This window comes from Sebastes umbrosus, chromosome 1 (assembly GCF_015220745.1).
Source record: "Sebastes umbrosus isolate fSebUmb1 chromosome 1, fSebUmb1.pri, whole genome shotgun sequence".
Lineage (NCBI taxonomy): Eukaryota > Metazoa > Chordata > Actinopteri > Perciformes > Sebastidae > Sebastes > Sebastes umbrosus.
Window position 1 is genome coordinate 39510688 of NC_051269.1, and position 25586 is coordinate 39536273.

A 25586-nucleotide genomic window follows, 5' to 3' on the forward strand; every position below is an offset into this window, starting at 1 on the left:
TGGGGTCTCTCACATTTTGAACATCTGTTAAGATTTGAAAAGTTCCCTCGGATGTATAGCAGTGACACAAAATACTGTAGATCGGTTTATGAAAGGAAGAAGTGATGTGTGAGTCAACCCTGCGCCAGTAAAAGCCCCAAAGTGTGTGGTGAGGAAAAATGACCCTGAATACATTCAATTTGGGTTCATAATTTATTTTGGTCCTAAAGCTGACGTAACATATTTACAGCCCAGTTTGTTTTATTTTTTTATCCTTTTTTTTATATATATATTTGGGACAGTGGTCCTTGGAAATGTTTTAACAATCAGAAGTGGGCCTTAACTTACAAAAGGTTGAGAACATCCGGTGTAGAGGATCCTGAATCAGGGCAAAAAACACACAAGAAGAGAAGCACAAAAACTAGAATCATTTGCAGCAGCCTGAAACGTAGTAACTATCACTGTAGCTGATGGAACGATCTGGGGATGAGTGGATGAAAGACCAGGCTTGATGTTCTGCAGAGTGATGAGCCTGATGAAAGGCAGGTGTGGGTAATCAGTGGTAACTGGAGGCCAGGAGGGGAGCGCCACGCCCACGGCACAAAGACACAGACAGGGATACACAGGGGAAGGGGAAAAACACAGGGAAACACACGGCCGTGACCGTGACAGCTGAAGGGCGCAGATTTCCTGCAAATAGATCAATGTTTCCGTTAGTCATTGTTACATTTAATAAGATATGTAATTCAGTCTTGAGTTGGTCTCAGTCTTGATACCCCCCAGGACCTGGTCTGGTCTCCAACTTGACTGGCTCACTCTTGAGGAATGACTTGGACTTTACTTGATTTCAGATTATGGCTGGATGATACTCAGTATTATCTTTTAGCAATGAAATGGTGTTATTATTTTTTGCTAAAATGATCTTATGATTTCATTGTTTTACAAATCTCTGTTTCCAAACAGTATGTACGCTGTTGCCTATAAATACAGTGTACAAAGTAAACTGATAATTTTTCCAGAGATCCAGAAACTAACCAACCATCCATCCTGGTTTCACTCCCGGGGCGTCAAGGTGGATGGGTCAAACAAACACCGGACTCACTCATGTCTGTGTCCCTTGTGAAACCAAAAGTTGAGTTATTTTTTACTAACGACGTTATTTCACGTGACGCTACGTCACTGACTCACATGATGTTACGTCCGCAGCTTAGGTTGTGTAAGAGAAGTAGTTATTTTAACTCAAACCGTGTTTTTTTTTCTAACTCTAACCAAATAGTTTTGTTGACTAAACCTAACTGCGTCTGTTTCACATTAACGTGTTACGTTAACCATGCGAAAAACCTTCTGCGTCAAGATACTACGCAAACAACCCTGTCTCACGGAAAGCTGTATAAATATCACAACATTACACGGACATTCCGCGTGTGATGACTACGCATTTTAGACTTTTTGCGTGTCATTTGTACGTCGCTTTTTATGTGTCATTTGCACGCTACGCAACTAAACTATGGTAATGTCCGCAGTAGGTTAAGGAAAAACGTCATGGTCGGGCTAAAAATTAGTAAACTAAGTAAAATATGTACAGGAGCAATGTACCACAACTACGGAAAACACATCACAAACGTCACTAAAAAAACGTGACAATCGTCATGTGACAAACAAGCGGCAAAATATGACGAGTAGGGATGGGATCACATTGAGCCCTCCTAGCTGGAATAATACTACTGGCCCACTTGTTTTCTGGGTCTCTGTCAGTTTGTGGTAATTTTGAGAAAACACAACTTAATTTAGGAATATGCATATATGTGGGAACAATATAAATAAAAATAATAAAACTCAAAACTAGATTTTGACACAGGGTAGTCCGTAGTAGGAATCAGGGTTACAAACTTTATCACTCCTTTCAACCTTTACAAAGGCAGCGCAGAACAGATCCACTCCTTTCATTATTACCTTTCACAATAAAAGCCCATAGATATATAATATTCACAGGTGAGTATTTCACATTTTTGTGTTGTTTATTCGTCACGCCCCCGGTATGTAAAGGCCTTTAGGTGCAAATTCTGTAACACATTTGCATTAATCACATATCCAAAAACCAACTGAACTTGGGTCTTGGGAGGTCCATGGGGCTTTGGATCTGGAAGAAAGCTGTCTGTGTGTCTATGAGTTAGGCAAACGCAGTCGAACATCCCACTGGCTGGAATAAACATTTTTATTAAGTTATAGTTTTAGAAAAAAATCCAACACAAATTCACAAACAATGATTAACATGCACAATTTTAGTATACAAGACAAAACAGTTACTTTTCAATATGAAAATGCCATTCTACATGTCAGTATCTCACAGAGATCATTGATTAATACACCAGTATTAAGGTCGGAGAACACACTATATAAAAGCAGTAAGGTTGTCTTTGATGGCCATGTTTAAAAAATATATGCAAGCTATTTACACTGCACCAGGTACACTCCTCATTAGCAACAACAACCACAGAAACCAATCTAACCAAACAGACCTTGCGGATATAAATAGATATGTTGTTGTGTCTGTGATCAGTACACTTCAACCATTCCAGCCGACGCCTCTGATCACTTCCTTCACTTCCATTAGATTGTACTTTGTAGTATTTATTAAAGCACAAGGCCAGAAACAATAGTTTTGTTTTCTTATGAGAACATGAGCAGAGGTAAGAAACATCAGGCTGAATTACAACTATGTCAAAAATTAAGAAAGCTCAGAGAAAACTGCCACACTTTTAAACACTGTAAATGAATAACCTAGGAGTCTGCCATCTTGCGATGAGGTTAAGTTATTTGGATATTAACGGAAATATTAACAACACTTGGATCAAGTATTTGGACACACAAGCTGCTTTGAGGCCCGGTCACACCAGAAAGCGGCACAGCGATATTCATCTCACGTCTTTGTGAAAAGGGCATCGCTAGAGGCTTGGTGACATAGTGAATACTCCCAGGGCTAGTTGGTGAACTACTGTAGTTGTCAAGCTAACGGCTAAACGTGATAGAGAGCCAGGAACATGCTAGTGCTAGTCAGTCTTTTAGTTCTTTGTTCTCCATCTTTAAAAAATAAAAAAATAAAAAACTCCCTAAGCTAGCTAGCTTGCTAGCACTGTTGCTCATTAGCTTGGTAAATAACAGGACATTTAGTTCACACAGTTTATTCCATAGACATATTTGTTCCATCAAAACCTCTCATTACTTGTCTAAAAACTTCTTTGTGGAGCAGATTGTACTCCGACAGAGGAGGGTTAAATGAAAGTGGTTAGTGCCAGTCCAGTCTCATTCCCAGGGCGTCAAATACGGACGTTTTCACAGCCCTCAATGTCTGATACCGACGCACAAATCACCCGTTAGCGTCTGTATGAGACCCACCGGGCTGTAAACCCATCCGCGGCAATATCTGACGCTCAGAGCAACTGCTCCAGCCGTCCATGACGGCGTAGTATAACGAACAACAAACCAGAGAGCGGTGGCAAACGGGGGCGATGGATGGGTCAAACAAACACAGGGCTTTCACCCAGGACACCAAAAGTTAACGTTGACTTATTTTAAGTTGCGTAAGTAGGCTACGTTACGTAACGTTCTTAATTTACGTCATGTAACGTAGGCTATGTAATTTACCAAAATTGCGTAATTTTAACCCAAACCAGGGTCTTTTACTACAGTGGTTCTCAACCTCGGGGTAGGTTAAGATAATTTTGGGGGTTGCCAGATGATTGTTGAGAAAAAAATTAAACTAACAAATAAATAAAAAAACATATTTTAGACTGGGTAATGTTTTTTACATGACATCGCCTGTACCAGTGATATAATCTGCCTCAGATTGTATGGAGTGTAGAGAGTAGTGTAAAATCCACAGTGCCTGGAGCACATTGGACAACGCCTAGGTGCTAGCTGTTCAAACCAAACAAAACAAAACTAAACAAAGCATTATTTATTTAGCCTACATTTATTAATCAGAGTATTCACAATAATCACTCAAAATCAGCAGGGGGAGGCGTGTAGGGTCGCGAACGGCAACCTGATTATTCTGGGTGGTCGTGACTCGAAAAGGTCAAGAACCAGTTTAGTTTTACTAAACCTGACTAAGTATTTTGTTGCCTAAACCTAAATGACGCCAAAGGGTCCTGACCAAGCGTCCATATGTGACTAATTGGGAATGAGAACGGGTTAATGCAACACAGCTGATAAGCTAGCTTTCACCAATTTGGATTATCCAGTTTGTCAAGGCAGTTTGATAAAAGTTAACGGCACAAAAAAAGTTCACCAAAGTTTAAATTTACACAGATTTACTTCACCCCATTGAAATGATTTTCGCCACGGAATTTTAGACTACTGTTTTAAATGCTGGTGTGACTGGGCTTTTATGTTGTCAGAAAAAGAAATCCACAGTAGCACTTTGACGTGTAACTCAAAAGAATCAACCAGCCAATCAATTTCAGCTCACTGCTCCAATGCAAAATCACAAAATCAACCACTACACAACAAAATACTCGTAAATCTGTGAAAAAGAAATTAAGCAAATACAGTGAGATTTCTAGTAAAAACAAAGCAAAACACAACAGAGAAAAAGAATGCCTTTGAAGTTGTCTGATGGGGAGTTAAGTAGTTCTGAAGCATCATTGCCTGTAACACAAAAAGTGTGATAAGAACGCGGCCATAAGTCAATCAAGCAGCTGAATTGTGACAGCTGTAATAATGGGGCAAGAAAATCAATATCCCATTGACTGGTCTGCAGCAGTCTAATCAAAGAGCACAGAGCTTTATGAAACCAGTAAAGGAGCAGATAGGACAGCCTGATTATGTCGGCCGTTTGGACTTTTTTTACGAGGCCTCTGGGGACTGCACACCTGTTCAGACGGCTAAGTGAGGACATCCAGTCACCTTGCATCAATTCCTTGTGCTTTCATTCGACTTTGGGGAAGTGGTGGTGGGGGGCAGAAGAGAGTGCAAAATACAGACGACGAAGACGACGACAGCCTCCGAGCTAATGACCGTACACAGCCCCATGTTCGGCAAAGGCACAGTAATGTGTAGCAGTTCAGTTGACTGTATCCTTCCACGTCCACGTGAACATTGTCAAGACCCCGGTAATCGTACCTCGGCTCTTTCTTGGGTGGCTTTTGACAGACTCATCCACATCATAAAAGGGCGTGAAAAGTTGCTCCCTCAGCAGATGCTCTTTTGTTGCTGTTCAGTCTGGTGTGTGTCCAATAGGCGGTGATGGGGTTTTGGGGGGTGGGGTGGGGGGGGAAATGACAGCCGTGCCTTTCGCTCCATTTCCAGTCAGGGCACTTTCACCGCAGTATTGGCATCAATTATTCTGATGCCTTAATAGCCCATAAATTATGCTTCGGATGGAGTCATACATTTATTATACCACGGACCATAAATACTGGGACCAAAATTATACCTCAAATCCATTGCGGCTTTTCCTAAAGCTTCCAACCCTTTTTTGTCTTAGGTAAACCCGGTGTCTCAATGAAAAATTAATCAACACACCCTTTTCCAATAATGGGCTCCCTCTACATTCTGAGTTTCCTGTCCTTCCTAACGAACGTCTTCGGAAAGAAAAGCAAACAAAGCCTCTTCTTCTGCAACATGAATCTTTCCCTTAAGCTATTTGAAAAGGAAAAAAAAAGAAGAAAAATCAGAGTGAGCTCTAGTGAAGGCACTGTTATCCTGCAGTCCATTGTGCACTGGGCCAGCTGGTCATCTGGAGTGTATAGATGGTAACATGTTCCGTGATATGATATACGTATCTAGAACACAGGTCGTCTAAATGTAGAGGAGGAACAGCACGCATGGGATCTGACACCACGCGTCTCTATCTTCTGCAATCCCGGCTTTTTGAGCCAGACTGAGAACGCGGAGTGTGATAGGCATTTATTATTTAGAGGAGCAAGAGATGGCAAAATGCCAAGATCTATCTATGTGAGTATTGTGGAGGAGGGGGGGGCTTCAAGCTCAGGAGACTGTAGCTCTCCAACAGAGCTAATATTATTTCAATATGCAGAGATAAGTGGGTTTGAGGCACAGTTGATCAATTTGCTATGCATCTTTCATATATCTGTCAAAGCCTGGTGAAAATTTTAAGCCTGCAATGGATGTTTCTTTTGGCAAAAGCTGCAAAAAATGTGATAAGGATATTAGTTGATGTTCTGTCAATGGGACTGGTTTAGTTTAAGGTTTTTTCAGAGAGTAAAATGTGGATGAAACCAATGAATATCGGTTAATCACCCATTGAGAAGTTATAGAGGGGGTTAAAGAAACCATAAAGCAAGCAGCCTGTCACCTACTTTGGTATGGACTGTATGTGTAAAATGGGTTTTAAGGCATTAGTATCTCCAAAGACACTAAGAAGATAAGTCATGTAGACATCATAACTTCTAAAAATGAAACCTAGAGCACGGTGGCACTTATGACGCTGGAAGAAATACTGAAAGATATCATGCACGCAAATCATCTCTATCTGATGGCCCTTTTTTAAAAGAAAGTGGCGTGGTCCCTTTAAGAGTTCGGCGGAGTCCAGTCCTTTCCAGTCTTTCCCAGTCCTGCCACTGAAGCCCGGGCCTTGTGCCAGTCCAGTGGACAGGCCGACTGAAGGGGGTGGAGGGGGAGGGCAGGGCGCTCTGTAGGCTCCGATTAGACATCACCAGGCGGAGCAGAGCAGGCCGCTGATGAGGACTGCAGAGAGGTACGACGGGCCGAGGCGGATCGCTCCGGAGCCCCGCGCTCCCATGCCTGCAACCAAAAAAACAGCAGAGCAGCTCGTGAAGAAACCAGAAATACCCCTCAGATCTAAAGAACAAAAAACCCCGCACTCCGCTGTGCCATCCCCTAAAAATTCTGACAAGCCATCATAAATCAAAAGCCAACTGTGAATTTTTCCCATATCTACATTATTACTGGCTTTCAACAGGAGAGGCTATTTAAGCATCCAGGGAAGATAAAGTTCGTATCATATCAAAGAGGAGAGTGGCAAACTGAGCCGCCTCACAATTTTGCACAGCAGCGGGACGGGAGCACAGAACTGCTTTATATGCTGCAGCGCTGTGCAGCCAGTCAACACGGAATAATAACCCAATGGCAGAGATGGATGACACCGCGCACGCATTTCTAAAAAGGTCGCTTTTCTTGCACTCGAAATAAGTCTATTACACACGGTTGGAAGGGGATGCGATGAAGCCAAATTAAATGTTCTCTCCGAATTATTGAATCCTCAGATTTATCAGCGGCCGAAAAGAAAATGATGTGAAGAAGAAAAGACAACAGTAAACTCACTTAATTTATGGATGTGGATGGGTTCACTGCCCACACCTTCGCCGCCCTCACTCATGGCCTTGATCTGGATGAGATAGTTGTCATTGGCGGATAGGCTGAGCTCCACGGTGGTTTTGTTGGTCGAGATAGCGTTGATGTCATTGTATCGATGTCTCTTCAGCAGCACCTGAGGCAGGAGGGGGAGGTGACACAGAAAAATGAGCTAATGCAGAAACCGTCTCATCCCTGATTCTGAAGATAAATCAGAGCGTGGCAGTAAATTTGGACCTACCAAATACCCAGTGACCTTTGACTCGGTCTCCATAGCTACTACGGGATCCCAGTGCATCGTGAGCGTGGAGCCAATCATGGTCCATTGTATGTTGAGCGGAGCCCGATCGGGAGCTGGAGAAACAAACAGATATACAACAGGATATGCTGCATGACTATTTCCTGTGGTTATTTTTCCAAATCAGTGCATGCATATAGAACAATTTACAGATTCCTCCTTTAGCTCCACTTGGAGAGATTTTCATTTTAAAAAACTCTCAACTTATCGGTCTGAATAATGAATTTAGGCTACAGCAGAGCTCCCCTCACTAATTAAGACAAAATGAATTCTATGGTGGCCCTGAGAGCTCAACACACCACAACATAGAAAAACACAAATAGACCAAACAAAAGCAAATTGACAACATGCGTAGCATTCAGAAACACGCATGGCAAAGTGAGAAAACATAACCAAATACAGAAAAACGCAGCACGTTTGCAGTGTTTCATTATTTGGTTGGGTGTTGCACATGTTTATTTTTTTCAAAGTGGTGAAGAAGTCTTCATTTGCTTGTGTTTTCATATATTTGCATGAGTTTTCTGGTGTTGCAGTGCGTTGAGCTTTCACCATAGAATTTGGGAAAGTATGAGTTAGGGCCACCACTATTTTCTATCCTATTTTCTTTACTATCCTGGTGTCATGAAATACGAGTATGCGATGGTTACTTTTCCACTCATATTGCAGAATATCTGAGGGCTTAAATCCCTACATTTCAAGAGTCTAGTTTGCGCAGCAGTTGTGTAAATTAGCTTTAAAGGTGCAGTGTGTAAGATTTGGCGGCAGGTTGAGGTGAGGTTGCAGGTGAGGTTGCAGATTGCAACCAACTGAAACTTCTCCCGTGTGCCAAGCCAACCCAATATCACACTAAAGAGTGTAATAGACCTGCCTGTCCACCGGAAGAAAGCGTGTCTGTGTCACATTTTGCCTCGCAGAGACATGAATACGTTCATACCTGTATGAACGTGCAGCACCAGCAGGGTGCAAGTGAGCCACTCACTTAGGTTTAGGCAACAAAACCAATTAGTCAGGTTAAGGGAAAACGACATTGTTGGGCTTAAAATAACTGTAAATTAAGTAAAATATGTACGGAAACAATGTAACGTCATAACAAATTTCACTAACGTAACTTGCAAAACAAAATACCGGTCTCTCGCTTGAAAGTCCTGTGTTTGTTGGACCCATCCACCCTCCCACCATAAGTGGTCTTTCTCACTGTATATACTACGTAACTAGCTCTGTTACACTTCCGTCACTACACAACATGTGACAAACGTCTCTTGACAACCGTCACCACAAAACACTTCACCTTCATGCAGGCGTGTAATATTCATGTCTTGGCGACACAAAACGCGACACTGACGTTCTTTCTTCCGGTGGATAGGCGGGTCTATTACATTCTTTGCCGCGAGACTAGGGCTGGCCAAGCGTGTAGGAGAACTATGGTGGCTGACACAAAAACGTGAAAACGCGAATGGCCCTCTCTAGAGCCAGTGTTTGGTTTCTCCGTTCTGGGCTACTGTAGAAATGGTGGCTGGCTCAGTAAAAAGGACCCGCTCCCTATGTAGATATAAACAGCTCATTCTATGGTAATGAATCCACCCTAATTGTTACACACTTTTCCTTTAACATCACTTGTCCACTGTAAATACCTAAATTGTCACTGCAGCTCCACTCAACCCATTGATTACATTTTCTTTTCTCAAGGTAAATGGAAAGTTCCCTTGTCACATCGAATTTTATGAGCGCAACCAGCAAAGCTGAAGAAATGCTACGCCTGTCATGTTGAGGACAGTACGACGTCATCCGAGAACGGCTCACACGGTTCATGAACGAGGGGGCCGTTTGGAAATGGTTACAATGGCCCCTCGGGGACGCACTCACGTGGTTTCTTTGTGGTGGCGTTGATGGGCGCCGACTGTGGCCCGGGGCCAGCCGTGTTGAATGCGGCCACACAGAGGTAGTAGACTGTGTTCGCTTTCAGCCCCGTGATGTTAACCAGCGTGTAGTTCCCAGATATGCGCACTTTGCCAACAGTGTCAGGCTTGGTGTCGTCTTCCCAGTACATGACCTGTTGGAGTGAAAAAAAAGGTCTCAATCATGGGCACAAACAGCCAGAATCTAGTGGTGCATTTCAATGCATTATTGAAATTCATATTCCATCATGAAATCTGAAATGCTGTGTGTATTACAGAGGGGAGGGAGAGATGATGAGTAATACATTTTTCACTAGTGGAGTCTCCATTACTGAAGCACATCCTCTCAACCACCCAGACCATATGAACGGTTGGTGGGTCGTATGACCCAGGAAGGAAGATTCATGATTATTGTCTGTTTTTTTTCTCCATAAAAAACAGCCTTAGCTTTTACTTTAGTCTGAGGAAACTGGAATTAAAAAGTGAAGAAGTTATGGATAAATCGGAATAATTATTTTAAATGCTTTCCATGTAGTAACAAATGACCACATTCTACAGCAAAGCAGGATTCTGTGTTAAAAATGCACAGTTTGCTTTCCTTCAGGCTATTAGCCTCCAATTAAAGGTGAAGGTGATGCAATATTTGATAAAACAAATGGACTAATTGGCCGCTTGCTTTGGGTCATCTTCAATATTTATGTGTTTGGTATTAAGTGACATAAGAGTTCAGTCAATAAATAATTAAATTAAAATGTGAAGTCTGCCCTCGGGGATACTCCGGCTGTTCCATCACGTTGAATTATTGCATCGCAAATTTGTTATCAATTAAAGTTGTGTATGATAAGCACCAGGATTGGGTTTACAGTAATGTAATGTTTTCAGCGGTAATAACGATGATTGCATTAAAACTGAATTGCATTTGCAATCGTCTAATTAAAGGCTGAGTGCAGTCCACAGCTCCTCCGATCTATACTGTTGGTGGCCTATTGAGATTCAGCAGCTGAAATCCACTTCAGGACCGCGTTTGGAGAAATGAGCTCTGTTCTGAAAGGACAATGTGGCCACCGCCATGGCAACTGGGGAGCTTTGTGCTGAGGGCCAGAGGTGACAGATATTGAAAGAGCACCGGGAGTGGGGGGGTGACAGCAAAAGCCCTCTTTGCATTCTTGAAAGAATGAGGGATTTTATTTTTCTCTTGTGGGTTTGCTGTTGGTGCACCAAAGTGTTGGGGTCATTTCATGATATTATTACAGTAAAAAAAACAAAATCCTCGCAGAGATACATGAGAAGCTATATTACAAGTAAAAAAAAAGAGAGAAAACTAATTTAAAGAACAAAGAAAGGGTGGTTATGATCTGATAAAAAAAAAAGCCACATGGGAAAAGCTCAATTATCGTGTTATTTGAGAAAAAAAGAAAATTTGCAGTGATTCACAACGTACCTCGTATCCAAGCACTCTCTCAGAGATGGCAGGGAGAGCTTCCCAGATCACTTCAATTTGCACTGCAGACACACTTCTAGTCCTAACCCTCTTAGGAGCCACGCTGGGGACTGCAGAAAATAGAGCGCTAGTGAGAATCCCAAAGACTCATCCGACACCATCACACACACTAATAGCAATAAGAAAGGCACCACATAGACCTGTAGTTTCACTGAAAAGCTATTTCCCCTACTCTCTTTTAATGGGATCTGTGACTGACATAAGGGAAGACTATCTGCCCAGCAAATTCAATTAACAGAATACCTCCCTGACAGCGCGGTGTGGTAAGTGTCTGCTAGGATTTCCTGTAATCTACCAGCACGATAACTAATATCAAGTTGACATTCCCAGCTTGAGAGGAAGGGGGGGGGAATAACAGCACTGGAAAAAGAGAACTAATTTCATCATTACTATTCAAGGTCATAGTTGTAAGGAGAGAGATTATAGCTTATTTAAGCATCACTCTCCGCCGCCAGGCTGGGAAGTCTGTACGTACCTTCCTCTGCCGAATACACGGTGCCGATGGAGCTGAAGGGCCCCTCCCCTCGGTTGTTGTACGCCCCCACTTTCACATCAAACGGCGAGAAGGGCGGGATGGTGTCGTTGCGGAAGACGTAGCGCGCCACGCCAGGTGTGGAGATGACCGCTCGCGTCCACGTGCCCGTGCCCAGGGGCCTGAAGGCGATGATGTAGCCGAAGCCCTCTCCGTTCTGCAGTTCCTCGGGAACAGGCTGGGAGCAAAACACAAAACTATAGTGATATTAAAATGCATACAGACAAAGAAACAGACAGGCCCGTCTCTGCGCTGCACCTCCGACAAGGACGTCCGTGATTTAGATACTGCCCCCTTTCTTTGCCGTCACCACCCAGAACGCTCCGCAATCACCTTTCGCCTTATCTTTTTCCTCCTTTTGTGGCTATGTAATTGTGGCTAAAGTGCAAAACTCTTCAGAGCGAGTGCTCTCCGTCCCCTGCTTTTGGAGGGAGAAATGGCACTCGGAGGCTGGGGCCCCGAGGAGAGGTGTCTCGCTCTAATGTGGGCCATAAAATTGCTCCGTTCAATTCTGCACAATTAAGTAAAACCATTACTCGGCAATGGATAGAACAGTAAAACGTGACAGATGACTTACCTCCCATGTTATCACTAATTCAGACTTTGTGCCGCCTCCTCCTCCGACATCAGTGGGAGCTGTATCAGGAACTGAGAGGTAAAGCCCAGAGGGGAGCAATTAGAACACAGTTTACAAAGCTCAACGACAAGCCTCAACTCTACTTGTAGCCTTATGACAAGGCTGCCTGCTGCAGACACTGCCTTCCATTTTACAGCCCACAAATCCCTCACTGTGCAAACACAAACATTTCGGAGAATAGTGAATTACTGATATTGCCCAAATGTCACCGTGCATAGACACCAAGCCAAGATCTGCAGTTCTTTGTAAATGGCACTCAACTCAACCCACTCGTTCCTATTCCCACTCAGCTGTTGGAGCACCGCAGTGTGATGGCAGAGCTGATAGTGTAGGTGGAGGAGCACTCGTGCACGTCCTTATAGTATCCTATAGTAAGCGGAGCATCACATTTAATGTGTCATATCAGCAAATGGTTGATGCAGCATTTATATCTGATACAGATGGATGGTTGTCTGTTAGGGTTGAATGTTGGGAACCGAGATCACGGTACTTCCTTGGAATTCCAGCCAAACTCTGATCCTGTGTCCTGGAAAAATACCTAAACCTTCCTATGACGGCTTATTAGGGCCATTGTAAGTAAAAAAATAAATTAAAAAAATATGGAACCGGGAGGGGGTAATATTCAGAGTAAAAATTTTAAAAATATATTAGATATTCTCTGAGATTAAAGCGGTATTTTTAAGAATTTACGAGAAAAAATTCACAAATTTACAAGAAAAAAAGGATCATTCCCTGAGATTGTAAAGTCATGAATTTACGAGAAAAAACTCAGATATTCTCTGAGATTAAACTCACAAATTTGCAGGAAAAAACTCACAGAAATAGTGTTTTTTTTTTGTCAAGGAAGCACATCGCTTCACTTTGCAAGGTTGGATCAACCTCATCACACCACGGACGCCATCGTTAAACACTGTGTTAGCGTGACCCACCCAGTGCAAAATATATTTATTATATTACAATTTATTTCTATTCATAAAAGAACACAGACAAAACATGAAAGAAAACATGTTTATGTATCTTTCAGGATCTTCACCTCGCTCAGAGGCTATCCTTACCATAAGAACACTAACTAAGGTGCAACGCAAAAGGCGCAAAATTTCAGATTTTTTTCTTGGATATGTATGATTTGTTTCTCGTCAATTTACCACTTTATTCTCAGAGAATATTCTAGTTTTCTTTCTTGTAAATTTACCACTTTATTCTCACAAGTTTAAATTTTTCTTCTCGGATCCGTAATGTTTTTTTTTTTTACCTACAATGGCCCTGATACGCTGTCATACCGTCCAGGGCTGCTAATGCTCATGTTTTCAAACTCTGTCGTATGCTCTCATGCTAAGGCACAGTTGTGTCTCAGGTGGTCCACTAATCACAGGATTGTTGGTTCGATCCCTAGCTCCTGCTGTCCTCGTGTCGAAGTGTCCTCGGGCGAGACACTGAACCCCAAATTGCTCCCGACGGGCAGACCAGCGCCTTGCATGGCAGCTCCGTCGCCAGCGGTGTGAGGGTGTGTGTGAGAGTGTGTGAATGGGAGAATGAGAGGCCAAGTGTAAAGTGTTTTGTTCGTTAAGGTAGAACAGAGCTATATAAGTGCAGCCCATTCCCCCATTTACCCTGACAAATGTGACGCCAAGTAAGAGGAATCTATTACTGCTTGAAATGTCAATTAATATGCAGTCTTACCAATAATGTTGTTCACTGGGGTTCAAATATAATTTCATTTATGGCGGGAAATCCCAAGAAAAGTGTTCCTGATAATTAATCCTTTTTAAATCACCGCAAATCCTTCAACACTATTGTCAATGTGTGTGTGTGTGCAGTGAAGTGTTTCACATACTGGCATCCTCTGTCCTGGTCTTGGCCGAGGCCGGACTGGGCTCTCCCAGGCCTACGGCATTGCGGGCCACCACCCTGAACTCGTACTCCACCCAGGCGTTCAGACCGACCACCGTAGCTGTCAGCATGTTACCGTTGACCACCTCCGGCACTGCGAAGTGGAAACAAGCTTTTTAGAAAATCAGATTGTCGTATAAATGGGACTCAAATTGAATGATGAATAAATAAAAACCCACATAAGAATTACAAGGGGGGACAGGAGGAGTGTTTGATGGTACCTGTGTCCACAGCCTGCCAGCCCACGGTGAACGGCGTCCGGGCCTGGATGATGTAGCCGGTGATGGGGCTGCCGTTGTCCCTTCCGGGAGTCCAGGAAAGCTGTGCCGTGCTGTCTGTGATCTCCTCCACCGCCACCTTGTCCGGAGGACCAGGCGGACCTGAATCAATCAGACAATGAGGAGGGTGAACCCGAGGTGATCACCCATTCCAAGAAGCCTCCCCTCATCAAACCCATTAAGACTTCTGCACCTTGTTACATATCAAGGCCATCGTGCTCCCCTTCAATTAAAGGGCTACGTCCTTGGTGTGAACATGCGGGGGACTTTTCATTCACGGCGTGTTTGATGTGCAGGGCTACGAAGCGATTACTGAACTGGATGGAATCACTTATGAGGAAAGGAAAGAGGGGCTAGATGGGAGCAGACATTAGAGGGAAGCATAAAAGAAGAGATAATACAGAGGGAGGAAGATGGCAGCGAGTGTCTGTGACTGTTACGCGCTGTGGCTTTACCATGTTGCTGTTGTTTGCTCAACTGCTCAATTATTTAAATGCTTGCCATGATATTTCGCCGATGTGTAAATGAGCCAATTATAGTCATTTTCTGTGATAAACATTGCCTTCTCAAAGCACCTGGGACCGCTATTACAGTTTGTTAAGGGCATGAATACCAATGTAAATCACCAGAGATAAGCCTGCACAGCGAGCCAGATACACTGAGCACATAGCAACAAAGCAATGCCAGTGTGAGTGTGTGTGTGCCATTTTTACAATTTCAGCAACACATACAGTATAATGTAAACAGAAACTGATACAACTCTGACTGGAGGTAGCATCCATCCATTTGCAGCACTCTATATTTACAGGAAGCCTCGAGCGTTTTTCACATCTTTCTCTTGTCAAACTTCTTTCTCTTTGAATACTTGTACGGATGCTTCAATGCCACATTATTTTACAATAAATACAGAAGAGTATTCGTGCATTAGCATATGAAAACAAGCTCTTGAAATCACTTGGATACGCTTACCTTTGACAACCAAGATGGCAGAGGTGGACAGGCTCTCGACATCGGTGTCAATAACGCAGACGTATTTCCCTCCGTGGTTCAGCTGGATGTTACGAATCATCAGATCCCCCGATATAGTCTAGAGGGGAATGTGATCGTTGAAAAAAATATGGCTAAGTAAGAGATGCAGCGTTATTTCATCACTCAGCTTTTGGCTCCAGGATGTTTGAAACATTTATAATGCTTTGCACAATCACATCGTCTCCAGGCCACAGAATTTTTGCATCTCTTCAAACACCAACAGCAGACATGGCAGATGTACTCTGCACAAATAATGCTTTTGGCTGTCCTTCAGGCGCTACCCGACCACCCCAAACCCCCCTCAACCCCTGACAAACAGCTACCAGCTATACACAGGACACACTAAACAAACATAGTCTAGTTAATTGGCAAGACAATCCCAATTATTCTGTAATTACATAAGCTCAAGCAAGATATGAGTATAACTCCCAGTGTAAAGAGCAAATATTATCTTACATAAGCTGGATGCATGTGGCGGCCATGAGGGGAACACAATGAAACATCACAACAGATATTGTAATCTTTCTCATCTGTATAAGGACAGTTGAATTATTTGTGGCTGCATGAAAGACATCCTTTAAGGAGAAGGCGGGTGTTTTTTCCTATATTTTTCTTATTGTCAACAAATCTCATTAAAAGACCAAAACCAACAATACCCTCGTCCGTCTCTCAACATCCTCCATACCCTGTTTGTGACACTCAGCCCCAAGCCCATTTGTTCCCACTAAAGACATAAATATACATTTAAGAAAAAACAAATAAAAACAAACTGTCATTTTTTAAAGACTGAATAATGTCCTTTAACAGCTGGGTATTGTAGTTTTTTTAGCATACACATTTTGGTGCTCTCATGTCTACTCCAGTATCTACAGCAGCAGGACGCTGTGCGTGGGACTGATTCAGAATAAACTACACTGCCCGTGTTCATTGTAACGAAGGAACAGGTCATCCAGTGTGACATATTTTGGACAACAATGGAGCTCAACAGCACAGACGAATAAGCTATATCAGGCTTTAGATACAAAAACAATACTTGTTATGAGCTCTCTACACTGTGCAATTTTGGGTTCATGTCCCAGACTGAAGTTGACAATTGTGAGAAATGTGGCAAAATCTTTGGTCCTCAATCCAAAACGGTGGTCCTAAATCATGGTCTCCTAAAAATTACGTTGTCATACAACGAAACTGCATTGTGAATTACATTTCGAGGTCGGGTGGTGAATGGGTCAACAAACACCGGAGAACCCAGGAGACCGGTGTTTGCGTCCCGTGAGAAACTAAAAGTCAACATTAACTTATTTTAATCATGATTGTTTTTTTGTTTTTTTATTAAACCTAACCAAGTAGTTTTGTTGCATTTTTTGTTTTGTTTTGTTTTGTTTTAATTTACAACATTAACCACGTGTTTAAAACGGTTTAAAACAGTTTAAAACTGCGACCGTGAACCGGGAGACAATATGTTTCCTTCAAAACGTAATTGAGAATACAGTTTAGCTGTAAGGGAATGTAATTTTGTAGGAGACAGGGTTGGAGACGCGTCCACTAACGTGAAATTTTGTCATCCAAACATAGCTTTCGGAAAATTCAAACGGTGTCCGAAAATTAAGGACCCAGTGCTCACAATAGCATTGTTACTACGACCCACTTCTAGAAATAAAATGATCAGTATGCAGCATTAAATGAAACAGAATACACTGACCATAACAACATTGTATGTGCCCGTGGACACATACTGTATACTGTACATTCTGTCACTGTTCATACTGTCACTTTTAAATGGAGCACTACAGCTTGTATTTGACTATATTTTAAAAGCATGAGATATTATAGAGTTACATTTTATCAGACATTTATCACACTGGCATGTCTAAAAATGTGATACTAAGCTCATCTTACATTGTGTGACATGGACTGAACCTGTAAGATCACTGTTAAAGGGGCGTTCGGTAGGATCAATTCATTATTGATTTTGGTCTTCTGGTGGTATTTGTTGACATCAACAAAAAATATATAATAACATTCAGCCTTAAGGCCTTTACACACCGGGGGTGTGACAAATAAACGACTCAAAAATCCTCATAATTATGGGCGCAACTCAACCCGTTCTGCACAACCTGATTGGTTGAAGCCTTTAACTGCGGTGCGACAACTCTGTGAAAATCTGTGTGAAGGTATTCATGACAAAAACAGCAGTTGGAAAAAATATATTGACGTGCAAATTAATCCCATGAAAGAAAAAAAGAAAAAACGCAGCGGGTGTGTAAGGGCCTACATCCTTTAAACTGACATAATGTATGCAAAGGTAAAAAGTACATTGTAATGTTGTAATAAGACGTTTCATCCAGACATTGTTCTGTTCTCATTTTGACTGCGCGTGGGAGTCCACCTCCTGAAAGTCACCTCTTGAAGAGGTCTGTAACAAAGCACGGCAGCTTGTGAAAAGCGGTGTGTTGCTTTAGAAACGAGTCACCTGGGGAGAGCCAGGTAAGACTCGCTGCAGTCGGAGCAGATTTCATCACCCCCGGCCGCTAGTGATCAGAGCTCCCTCCTCTGCAGCAACTGGGCAGGAACACCCGTGGATCTCCACCTCTCTGAAGCGCCTGACAAAGCAGAGCCGAGCAGAATGGCACTTCTATGCGGCCACGGGCTAAAGAGACTACCTCTCCTGCTCTCTTTTCTCTTTTACCTCTTCCTTTCATCTCCTCTCCTTTCACCTGACAGTTTTCTTTTTTTTATTTTAACACTGCCACGTCTGATTCTCTCTCTAATGTCAACCGCCACCTGGCCAACCTGGGAGCTCGTGCTCCCGAGCAAGGCGTCCTGCCTTGGCAGGAAGGAAGTGATGAGGCAGATTTGCTTTAATTATGTTAATTAATTCATCAGAAGCTGTTGAGCAGGGGGCTGGTAATCTCTCTGGACAGGGGAAACAGATTCTCTGAAAACTATATCTCATTATATTCTTATGCACAGTTCAATGTCATTAGTAATTGCCATTTGCATTCATGAAGATATGAATTTGGCATGTCCACAGCACTGCCAGAGCACTCGGATATAACGTCAACCTTTAACACGTGAATGGCAGTAATTTCATACCGACAAGCTCTGAACAATCGACTTTGCCCTTCATCAGAAGGAACAGATATTCGACAAAGCGTCGTCTTATTATTATTATATCCAAGAATAAGGATTTCAAACGGACATTTACTGGTGCCGTGCCTGCCCTTGGTGAATGCCAGCTAGCTCATTACTTAATTATTTCAGGGCTCAAGATTCACAAATAGGTATGCAAATTCAATTATGGCAGAGGAAGATGATAAGAACATGTTCTCCCTTGAGGTAAGAGAAGTAGAAGTTGAAGGGATGGAGCGTATAAAGACTTTATTAATGAAGACCCTCTGCATGGCTGAAATGGCATTTCACCAATATATCTTTAGAAGTGTAACACACGGCAGCTCGCACAGACAATTCAAAAAGGTAAGGGTCCCGATTACTGACCTGCCGGTGCCATTCATTGAGCTTTAACAGCACACCAAATGACAGAATATAACTGGTATATTTCTATATGTTCTTCATCCACCACTGACCACTGTGAAACTTTCAAATGGACGAGCCTTGGCATAAATTCCTCTGCTTGGTGTCTGAGAAGACCTCGGCAGGGCAGCGGAGCATACCCTTGCACATCACACAGTATGTCCCAATTAATCCGAGAATAGCCAGAATGTAGTGTGTAATGCTTGAGATGACTCACCCCGCCCACTCTTTCGAAATGATCGCTGTCTCGCTGGAAGTCGATGAGCTGGCCGTTGAATGCCCACGAGAAAGAAACATCCAGAGCTGGATCGCAGGCAATCTGGCAGGGTAACACGATGCTCTCGCCAACAATAATCTCCATGTTAGTAGGCCTCATGGTGATCCTGGTGGGCTCTGGCCAGACAACAGACGACGGCGCACGCATGTTAATATTGCCATCACGGGAACCTTTAACACCAACCGCGATCCCCGCAACAGCCATCTCACTCCAATTCAAGTCGCCATCATTAAATTACTCACGGATGTGTGCTTTTTCCTGATTTTAATAAGCACTCAAATTCCATGCCTGTCCATTAGCAACATTTAATGACATATCAGGTTGGCACTTTATGTTCTGGGATCAATTTGGAGGGAAATGTTTGAAGCAGGATTACAGAGATGGGAGCACATTCCCACTGGTGGCTGTGGTGGATTGGAGGCCTCGGAGTATGTTGGGGGAAAGGTCACAGTAATTAAATTCTATGACATTAAATGGTTCAGCTGTCAGCGTACGCGAAGAATAGAAGCTAATGAGAAAAATAGGTCAGGTGGCTACGCACACAACAGATTAAACCGGAGGAATACATGTACGTGTTATGTCACTGCATTCATAAATAATGACCTTTAACGTTTTAATGTTTTGTTGTTTTTTTTAACTACTGTTTTGCATTACATATTCCAGCCATATTAATTTGATAATAAACTTTGTTGTCAATGTTACACATGCAATAAAACTTCAATATAAATTTATAGAAATGAGGGTATTCTCAAGGCATAGATTAACGAGAAGTGGTTGACCTTTACTTTGAAAGAATGGGAAGGAAGTTGACAATTTGCGAAACCCCTCACTCGAAAAGAAATGTCCAATTGCAGCTTTCCAACGAGCCTGTTAAAGCTTTGGATTTCTCCACATCCTGAAACTAAAGAGATCGGAAACATCTGAACTGCATTGTGTATTTGTTTTGTATTACATTTGTCCTAATGATACTGTACTTTACTATTAGGGCTGACTATCTCTTCCCTGCATTACAAAAACAATGCTGCACTTTTATTACCATGTCATCTAAATGTCACCTGCTGAGGATGCCAACTTTGCATTATTAGAGGACTGAATTATCATTTATGTAGCCAACCAATGCTTACTTGAAGGAAAAGTTCAGGGAAGTTTTGGAAATACGCTTATTTCTTTTCTTGCCAAGAGTTAGATGAGAAGATCGACACTCACACTCTCATGTCTGTAGGCAACGTTTAAAAATACCAGCAGCAGCCGGTTAACTTAGATTAGAAACAGGGGAAACAGCTAGCCTAGGAGAGCTTCATGGGTTGATTGTTTGTTACTGTTGGATAGAGACAGACTAGCTGTTCCCCCATTTCCACCATGGATGTATAAAGAGAACTGGATACAGCGTCAGAGGCGGGGCCCCGTTCATTCCTATGAAAGCTGCTCAGTGGTGCTTGAAGCCAAAATGGATCGACTGCCGAGTGATAAAGTACTCGGATCATCCGGCGATCTTCCGCATCTATTGGGCCCATAGAGCAGGCGCAGTATGCGTTTACTTTAGCCCCACCTCCCAGGCTTCGGCCCAGCTCTCGGACTCATTTCACATGAACGGAGGAAGGAAAATCACTCTGGATTCGGCTATTAGTGCATTTTACATCTTTTAGGACCTAATGATTTAAATAAGGGCTATTCAAGTGTTCATACTGGGAAGTTGATTCACCTCAAAAAGAATTATCCGCTGAGTTACAGATGTCTCTTTCCCAATGTAAGTCTATGGGCAAAAGTATTTTTGGACCCAATGGCATCATATGACGGACATGGATGTTGTAATTCCACTGTTTGGCCACTATATAAAATTTGCTTCAAAGCTCGGCGCTCTTCTTGGAGGCCTCGGTTAACAGTCAAAGTTAGCTGACTGTAGAGCGTAGCTTCATATTTAGTGTACAGACATGCAAGTGGTGTCGATCCTCTCGTCTAACTCTCAGCATGAAAGCACTTTTGGCAAGATATCAAACTTTTCCTTGAAGACCCTCTTGCAAGTTTCATATTTTCCTATGAGTCAGCTGGAACCATTGAGAAGTCAGCCAGAGAAGGAGTTCTAAAACAAATGTTAGTTAGCAGGCTACCTACAGACTGAAGAGTTGATGTTTGCCTGTTAGAAACAAGAAGCTGCTTTTGCCACCACGAATCTTGAGAGGCAAATCTGCCAGTTATCAGTGTAAACTTGCTCGAATGGAAAGCATAACATAAGCTTAGCACAATAACATTGACAAGGGAGGGCAGAGTGTATAGTGAAGCATCAATAAAGGCTGAGTTGTTGATGGAGAAGTGCCGGACTCACCGGTGATGAGCAGCCTCCCGGTTGTGCTCGATGTCCCAAACTGGTTCTTAGCGACGCACGTGTAGCTGCCTGCATCCCGTCTGGTCACATTGGCGATCTTTAATGTTCCGTTGGGTAGCAAAGTAATCCTGCAGGAAGCACAACAGATTTTTACTGTATTGACTGAGGTGGAGCGCATACAGTTGCTGAGCTTTGTATTGCATCTGTCTATAATCATTATTTTGTGCTGATATTCAACAGCTTCCCATGTGACAGTTTTTTTTAATTGATGTTAGTCTTCATGTAAGTCTACCGTACGGCATTTCTAACTGTATTCTTGTCACAATGGAAACCCCTCTGAAGCACTTTGACCCTCGTGGTACTTTAAAGCTCTCCACTAAAGCCCAGAAAAATGAAATTCTTTGAGGCGGTCAAAGAAGAAGCAGCAGTCAGGGTGACCCATCACCCCGACTCAGTGGGAGGCTAAACTCTGGGACACATTACTAAATGAAGAAATATTCTACAAACATCAACACTGAATAACTCAATGAATAAATAAAAATGTGCTTCACAGGCTTTATGTTGCTAAGGTCAGCGAGGAAACTATCACGCTGGGAAAATATCTCTCTATGATATGATATAATAGAACATGCATATATATTAACCAACAAAATAGTGCAACACACTGTTTATAATAACCAGCAAAAAGTGCTCAGGAGAATTCATCAAAAAGTCAAAAGAAAAAACAAACAAACAGTTGAATTAAGTTAAATTGAATTATAACAAATACCATGTATTGTACAGTCACTATTTATAATATCAATAATTATAATAGCAATGTAATGTTTTGCTTGAAAATGGCCACCTTCTGAAAACAGTTTCAGATTCCAACTCGTCACATACCGCCGCTTTGTCACTTTAGGATTAGGCAACACAACCACTATAGTTAGGTTTAGGTAAGAACTTAGAAGAAGTTTGGCTTTAAACTACTACGTTTGTACAGTGAAAATGACACCGAACATTGTGAACACGGGACACGAACGAACAGCTGATTGTAACCTGACGCACGGGATACGAACAGCGGTCTCCTGGATGAAAACCTTGTGTACTACGTTACCACACTCCCGGCACACATTCTCGGAGCATTTACTGTTGCCGTGGATGAGTTTCCAACGGGCGTGACAAAGGCTGGCATTAAGGGGTTGGTTCACCTAAAGCGAGACTATGTAACTTTTGCCAAGCAAGTGACAATTATATGGTGATGCTAAAGGCTAAAAACGAGTCATAAAGTCATTGAACTGACTCAGTCATGTCAGTTATACAGTAGGTATAGCCAGTGGGGGATTTTTTCATTTTTAATAGGGCGGGACGGATTTTTTTTTCGTTCACCTGCAATTAGCGAACCGCCTATAGCGATATAGTTTAGAGAATATTATAGATCCAAGACGAAACTGACAGAAGGGCGGGACTCAGAGAAAAAGGCGCAATTACAAATACGTCAGCTACTTCAGCGCCACGGACAGCGAGTCCGACAATGAGTCAGGCAGACTAGACTATTCTGCCTGACTGCACTCTCTGTGCTACTATAGTGAACAGCAGGTTAACAGGAGGAATGCATTTTGGTCATTTTGCTAACAAAATCGTCTACTGAGTTCAGCAACATCTACCTAAACTTTGCTAAGCCACCATAAGCTACTGGCCATACCAGACCAAGTAAGGCTGTAGCAGGGAAACTGTGTATTACATTTAGCAAGGTGGTGTGTTTTATTACTAATGAAGCAAGCTTTTTCTTTTGTAAGAAAGGTTTTATAGTCTTGCTTTAAATTACAAAACAACAACTACTACTTTTTTTCACAGTTACTTCATGTGGTATGTATTGTTTTTATGTTATTTGCCCAGGTTTTGGACTAAGATATCTGCTTCTGGGACGTCTGCCTCCATCCCAAATGCAATGAAGGCGAATAGAAATGTGTTTGTGGTGCTCGAAGAATCGGAAAAAAAATACATAGAAAAATACCTCGACAGCAATGTGTCTTTCTGGAAACAATGCCTGGATGAATCCCAGACCTCAACCTGAACAGTTGTTAGTGGAGTTATACTTTCTACCAAAGAAACAGTCCTGGGGAAAACTGTGGACGGTGTGTTCTCTGTAGATTGTCCAGAGTAACAGAGACAGGTCTTTCAGAGATGGATAAAACCTGAAGCTAAAGCTGTCTGCATGGCCAGACACCACAAGGAAAATATGTATTTTGAAAGTGTGTTTTTCATAATCTGGGTGAAACTGCCTTTAACTGGTATTTAGTGACAAAAAATGTGTACACAAGTTCTCCAAACAGTGCTGCAATTTACAGCATGACTGCATATATGAGAAAACACATCCAATCTCTGCGCACATCCAGCGTTGTGCACCTTGAAAGACTACGTGGGCTTCACACACAGTGTGCTAAATGTCAGTCAGCTTGGGAATTTTTCCAATTTTCTGCAGCTATAGATGCAGCTCCCCATCTGGAGCCAACTAAGGAGCCTCAGTGCTGTTTTGACAAGATGCTCTGCTCGCATTGTTCGCTTACAGACCTCCTTTTGCATAAGCAGCATGGGCGCGATTCAAACAGCACAAAGTTAAGCATTTTTTTCAGTGTGCTGTGTTTCAGTTGTTCTTGCATGCACGTTTGTGTGTGTGCGTGTGCTACAAATTCTCGTGCGTGCGCTGCCTTGCAGCGGGGTTTAGTCACCGCTTTTCTTCTCCCTCCGATGATGAAAAGTCTGCAGATGGATTGCTCAAATGTGTCATTTCTTGCCTCTGATTTGCTTCTGGATTCCTCCACCTTTTAATTGGTCATTTAGTATTTGTGCGATATCTTTGCAGTAGCTCAAATTCGGCTTTTTGGTGAGACAGAGGAGGGCAACAGACTAAATGAAGCACCACTTCATGCCGCTTTAAGTGGTGCCTGAAGTTCGCTCATTGTCTGCATCATGTCTGTGTGTGTGTTTCTAATCTAGTGAGATTTCTCCGCTCTCAAATCTGCGACGAGGCTTTTGTCTTTGCGGCTTCGGTGATTGCATGAGTCAAACACTGTTTGTATGTCATGATAAAGTAGATAATTAGAGGTGCAACAACAGCTTCAGTTTGACTTCCTCTGTTTATCTAAAAGCCTTTATCTTCAGCAGCGACTCCATTTGCTAATCTTCTTCGCATCCAAACTAGTCAGATACTGCCCCTTGGCGTCACATCCCTTGGCATCAAAACCACTATAGTTAGTAGTTTTAAGCCCAACCATGTAGTTCTTTCCTAAACCTAAGTTTGTACAGTGAAAATGACATCAAACAGACAACAAAAAGCTGATTGTAAGGTGACGCATGGGACACGAATAGCGGTCTCCTCGATGAAAGCCTTGTGTAGTACGTCACCACACTCCCGGCGCACTTTCTTAGAGTGTCTACTGTTCCCACAGATGGTTTTATATTATAATTAATGGAATGCCCGGTGCTTTTCATACCGACGCTAAAGGGTGCCGTGTGCGGTGGTACCAAACGCCGATGGCTGTGACAAAGCCTTCGGAATGAGAACGGTCTGTAGATTGTGGTATACTGAGGGGTTGGTTCACCTAAAGCCAAACAATGTAACTTTTGCTAAGCAGCAGCTACTGCAGCAACAAGTGACAATTATGTGGTGATGCTAAACGCTACAGCTCAAATCTGTGTGTGTTTCTAATCTAGTGAGATGTCTCCGCTCTCAAATCTGCGACGAGGCTTTTGTCTTTGCAGCGTCGGAGATTGCCTGAGTCAAACATTGTTTGTATGTCATGATAAAGTAGATAATTACAGGTGCAACAACAGCTTCAGTTTGACTCCCTCTATCTAAAAAGCTTTATCTTCAGCAGCGACTCCATTTGCGAATCTTTGATGGTCTTAAACATTTCACGCGTGCAGTGTCGATACCACTCAGCTGGCATCTTCATCCCTCACACCGAGCTATTTTTCACATGCAAACAGTATATTAGCCATGTGCCATTTTTCCTAGTGGGTGGGTTTCCTGCTCTCATTCTCCTCATTAGCCTTTCCTCCTATGCATCTGCACACATCGCAAATACACAATTCA

At 42.6% G+C, this 25586-nt stretch overlaps 1 protein-coding gene across 1 annotated transcript in view; it reads right to left on the minus strand.

Annotated features, from left to right (window-relative positions):
• Positions 1–2176: 2176 nt before the first annotated feature.
• Positions 2177–25586, minus strand: part of cntn3b (contactin 3b) — a 62991-nt gene continuing 39581 nt past the window's right edge. The window contains exons 12-23 of the mRNA XM_037779967.1: positions 21509–21636; positions 19126–19301; positions 15318–15435; positions 14292–14450; positions 14015–14164; positions 12121–12191; positions 11487–11721; positions 10952–11061; positions 9479–9665; positions 7559–7671; positions 7288–7453; positions 2177–6747 (exon numbers count right to left, since the gene is read on the minus strand). Of these exons, the coding sequence (XP_037635895.1) occupies positions 6656–6747; positions 7288–7453; positions 7559–7671; positions 9479–9665; positions 10952–11061; positions 11487–11721; positions 12121–12191; positions 14015–14164; positions 14292–14450; positions 15318–15435; positions 19126–19301; positions 21509–21636 (1705 nt within the window). The 3' untranslated portion in view covers positions 2177–6655. The remainder of the gene's footprint in view (positions 6748–7287; positions 7454–7558; positions 7672–9478; positions 9666–10951; positions 11062–11486; positions 11722–12120; positions 12192–14014; positions 14165–14291; positions 14451–15317; positions 15436–19125; positions 19302–21508; positions 21637–25586) is intronic.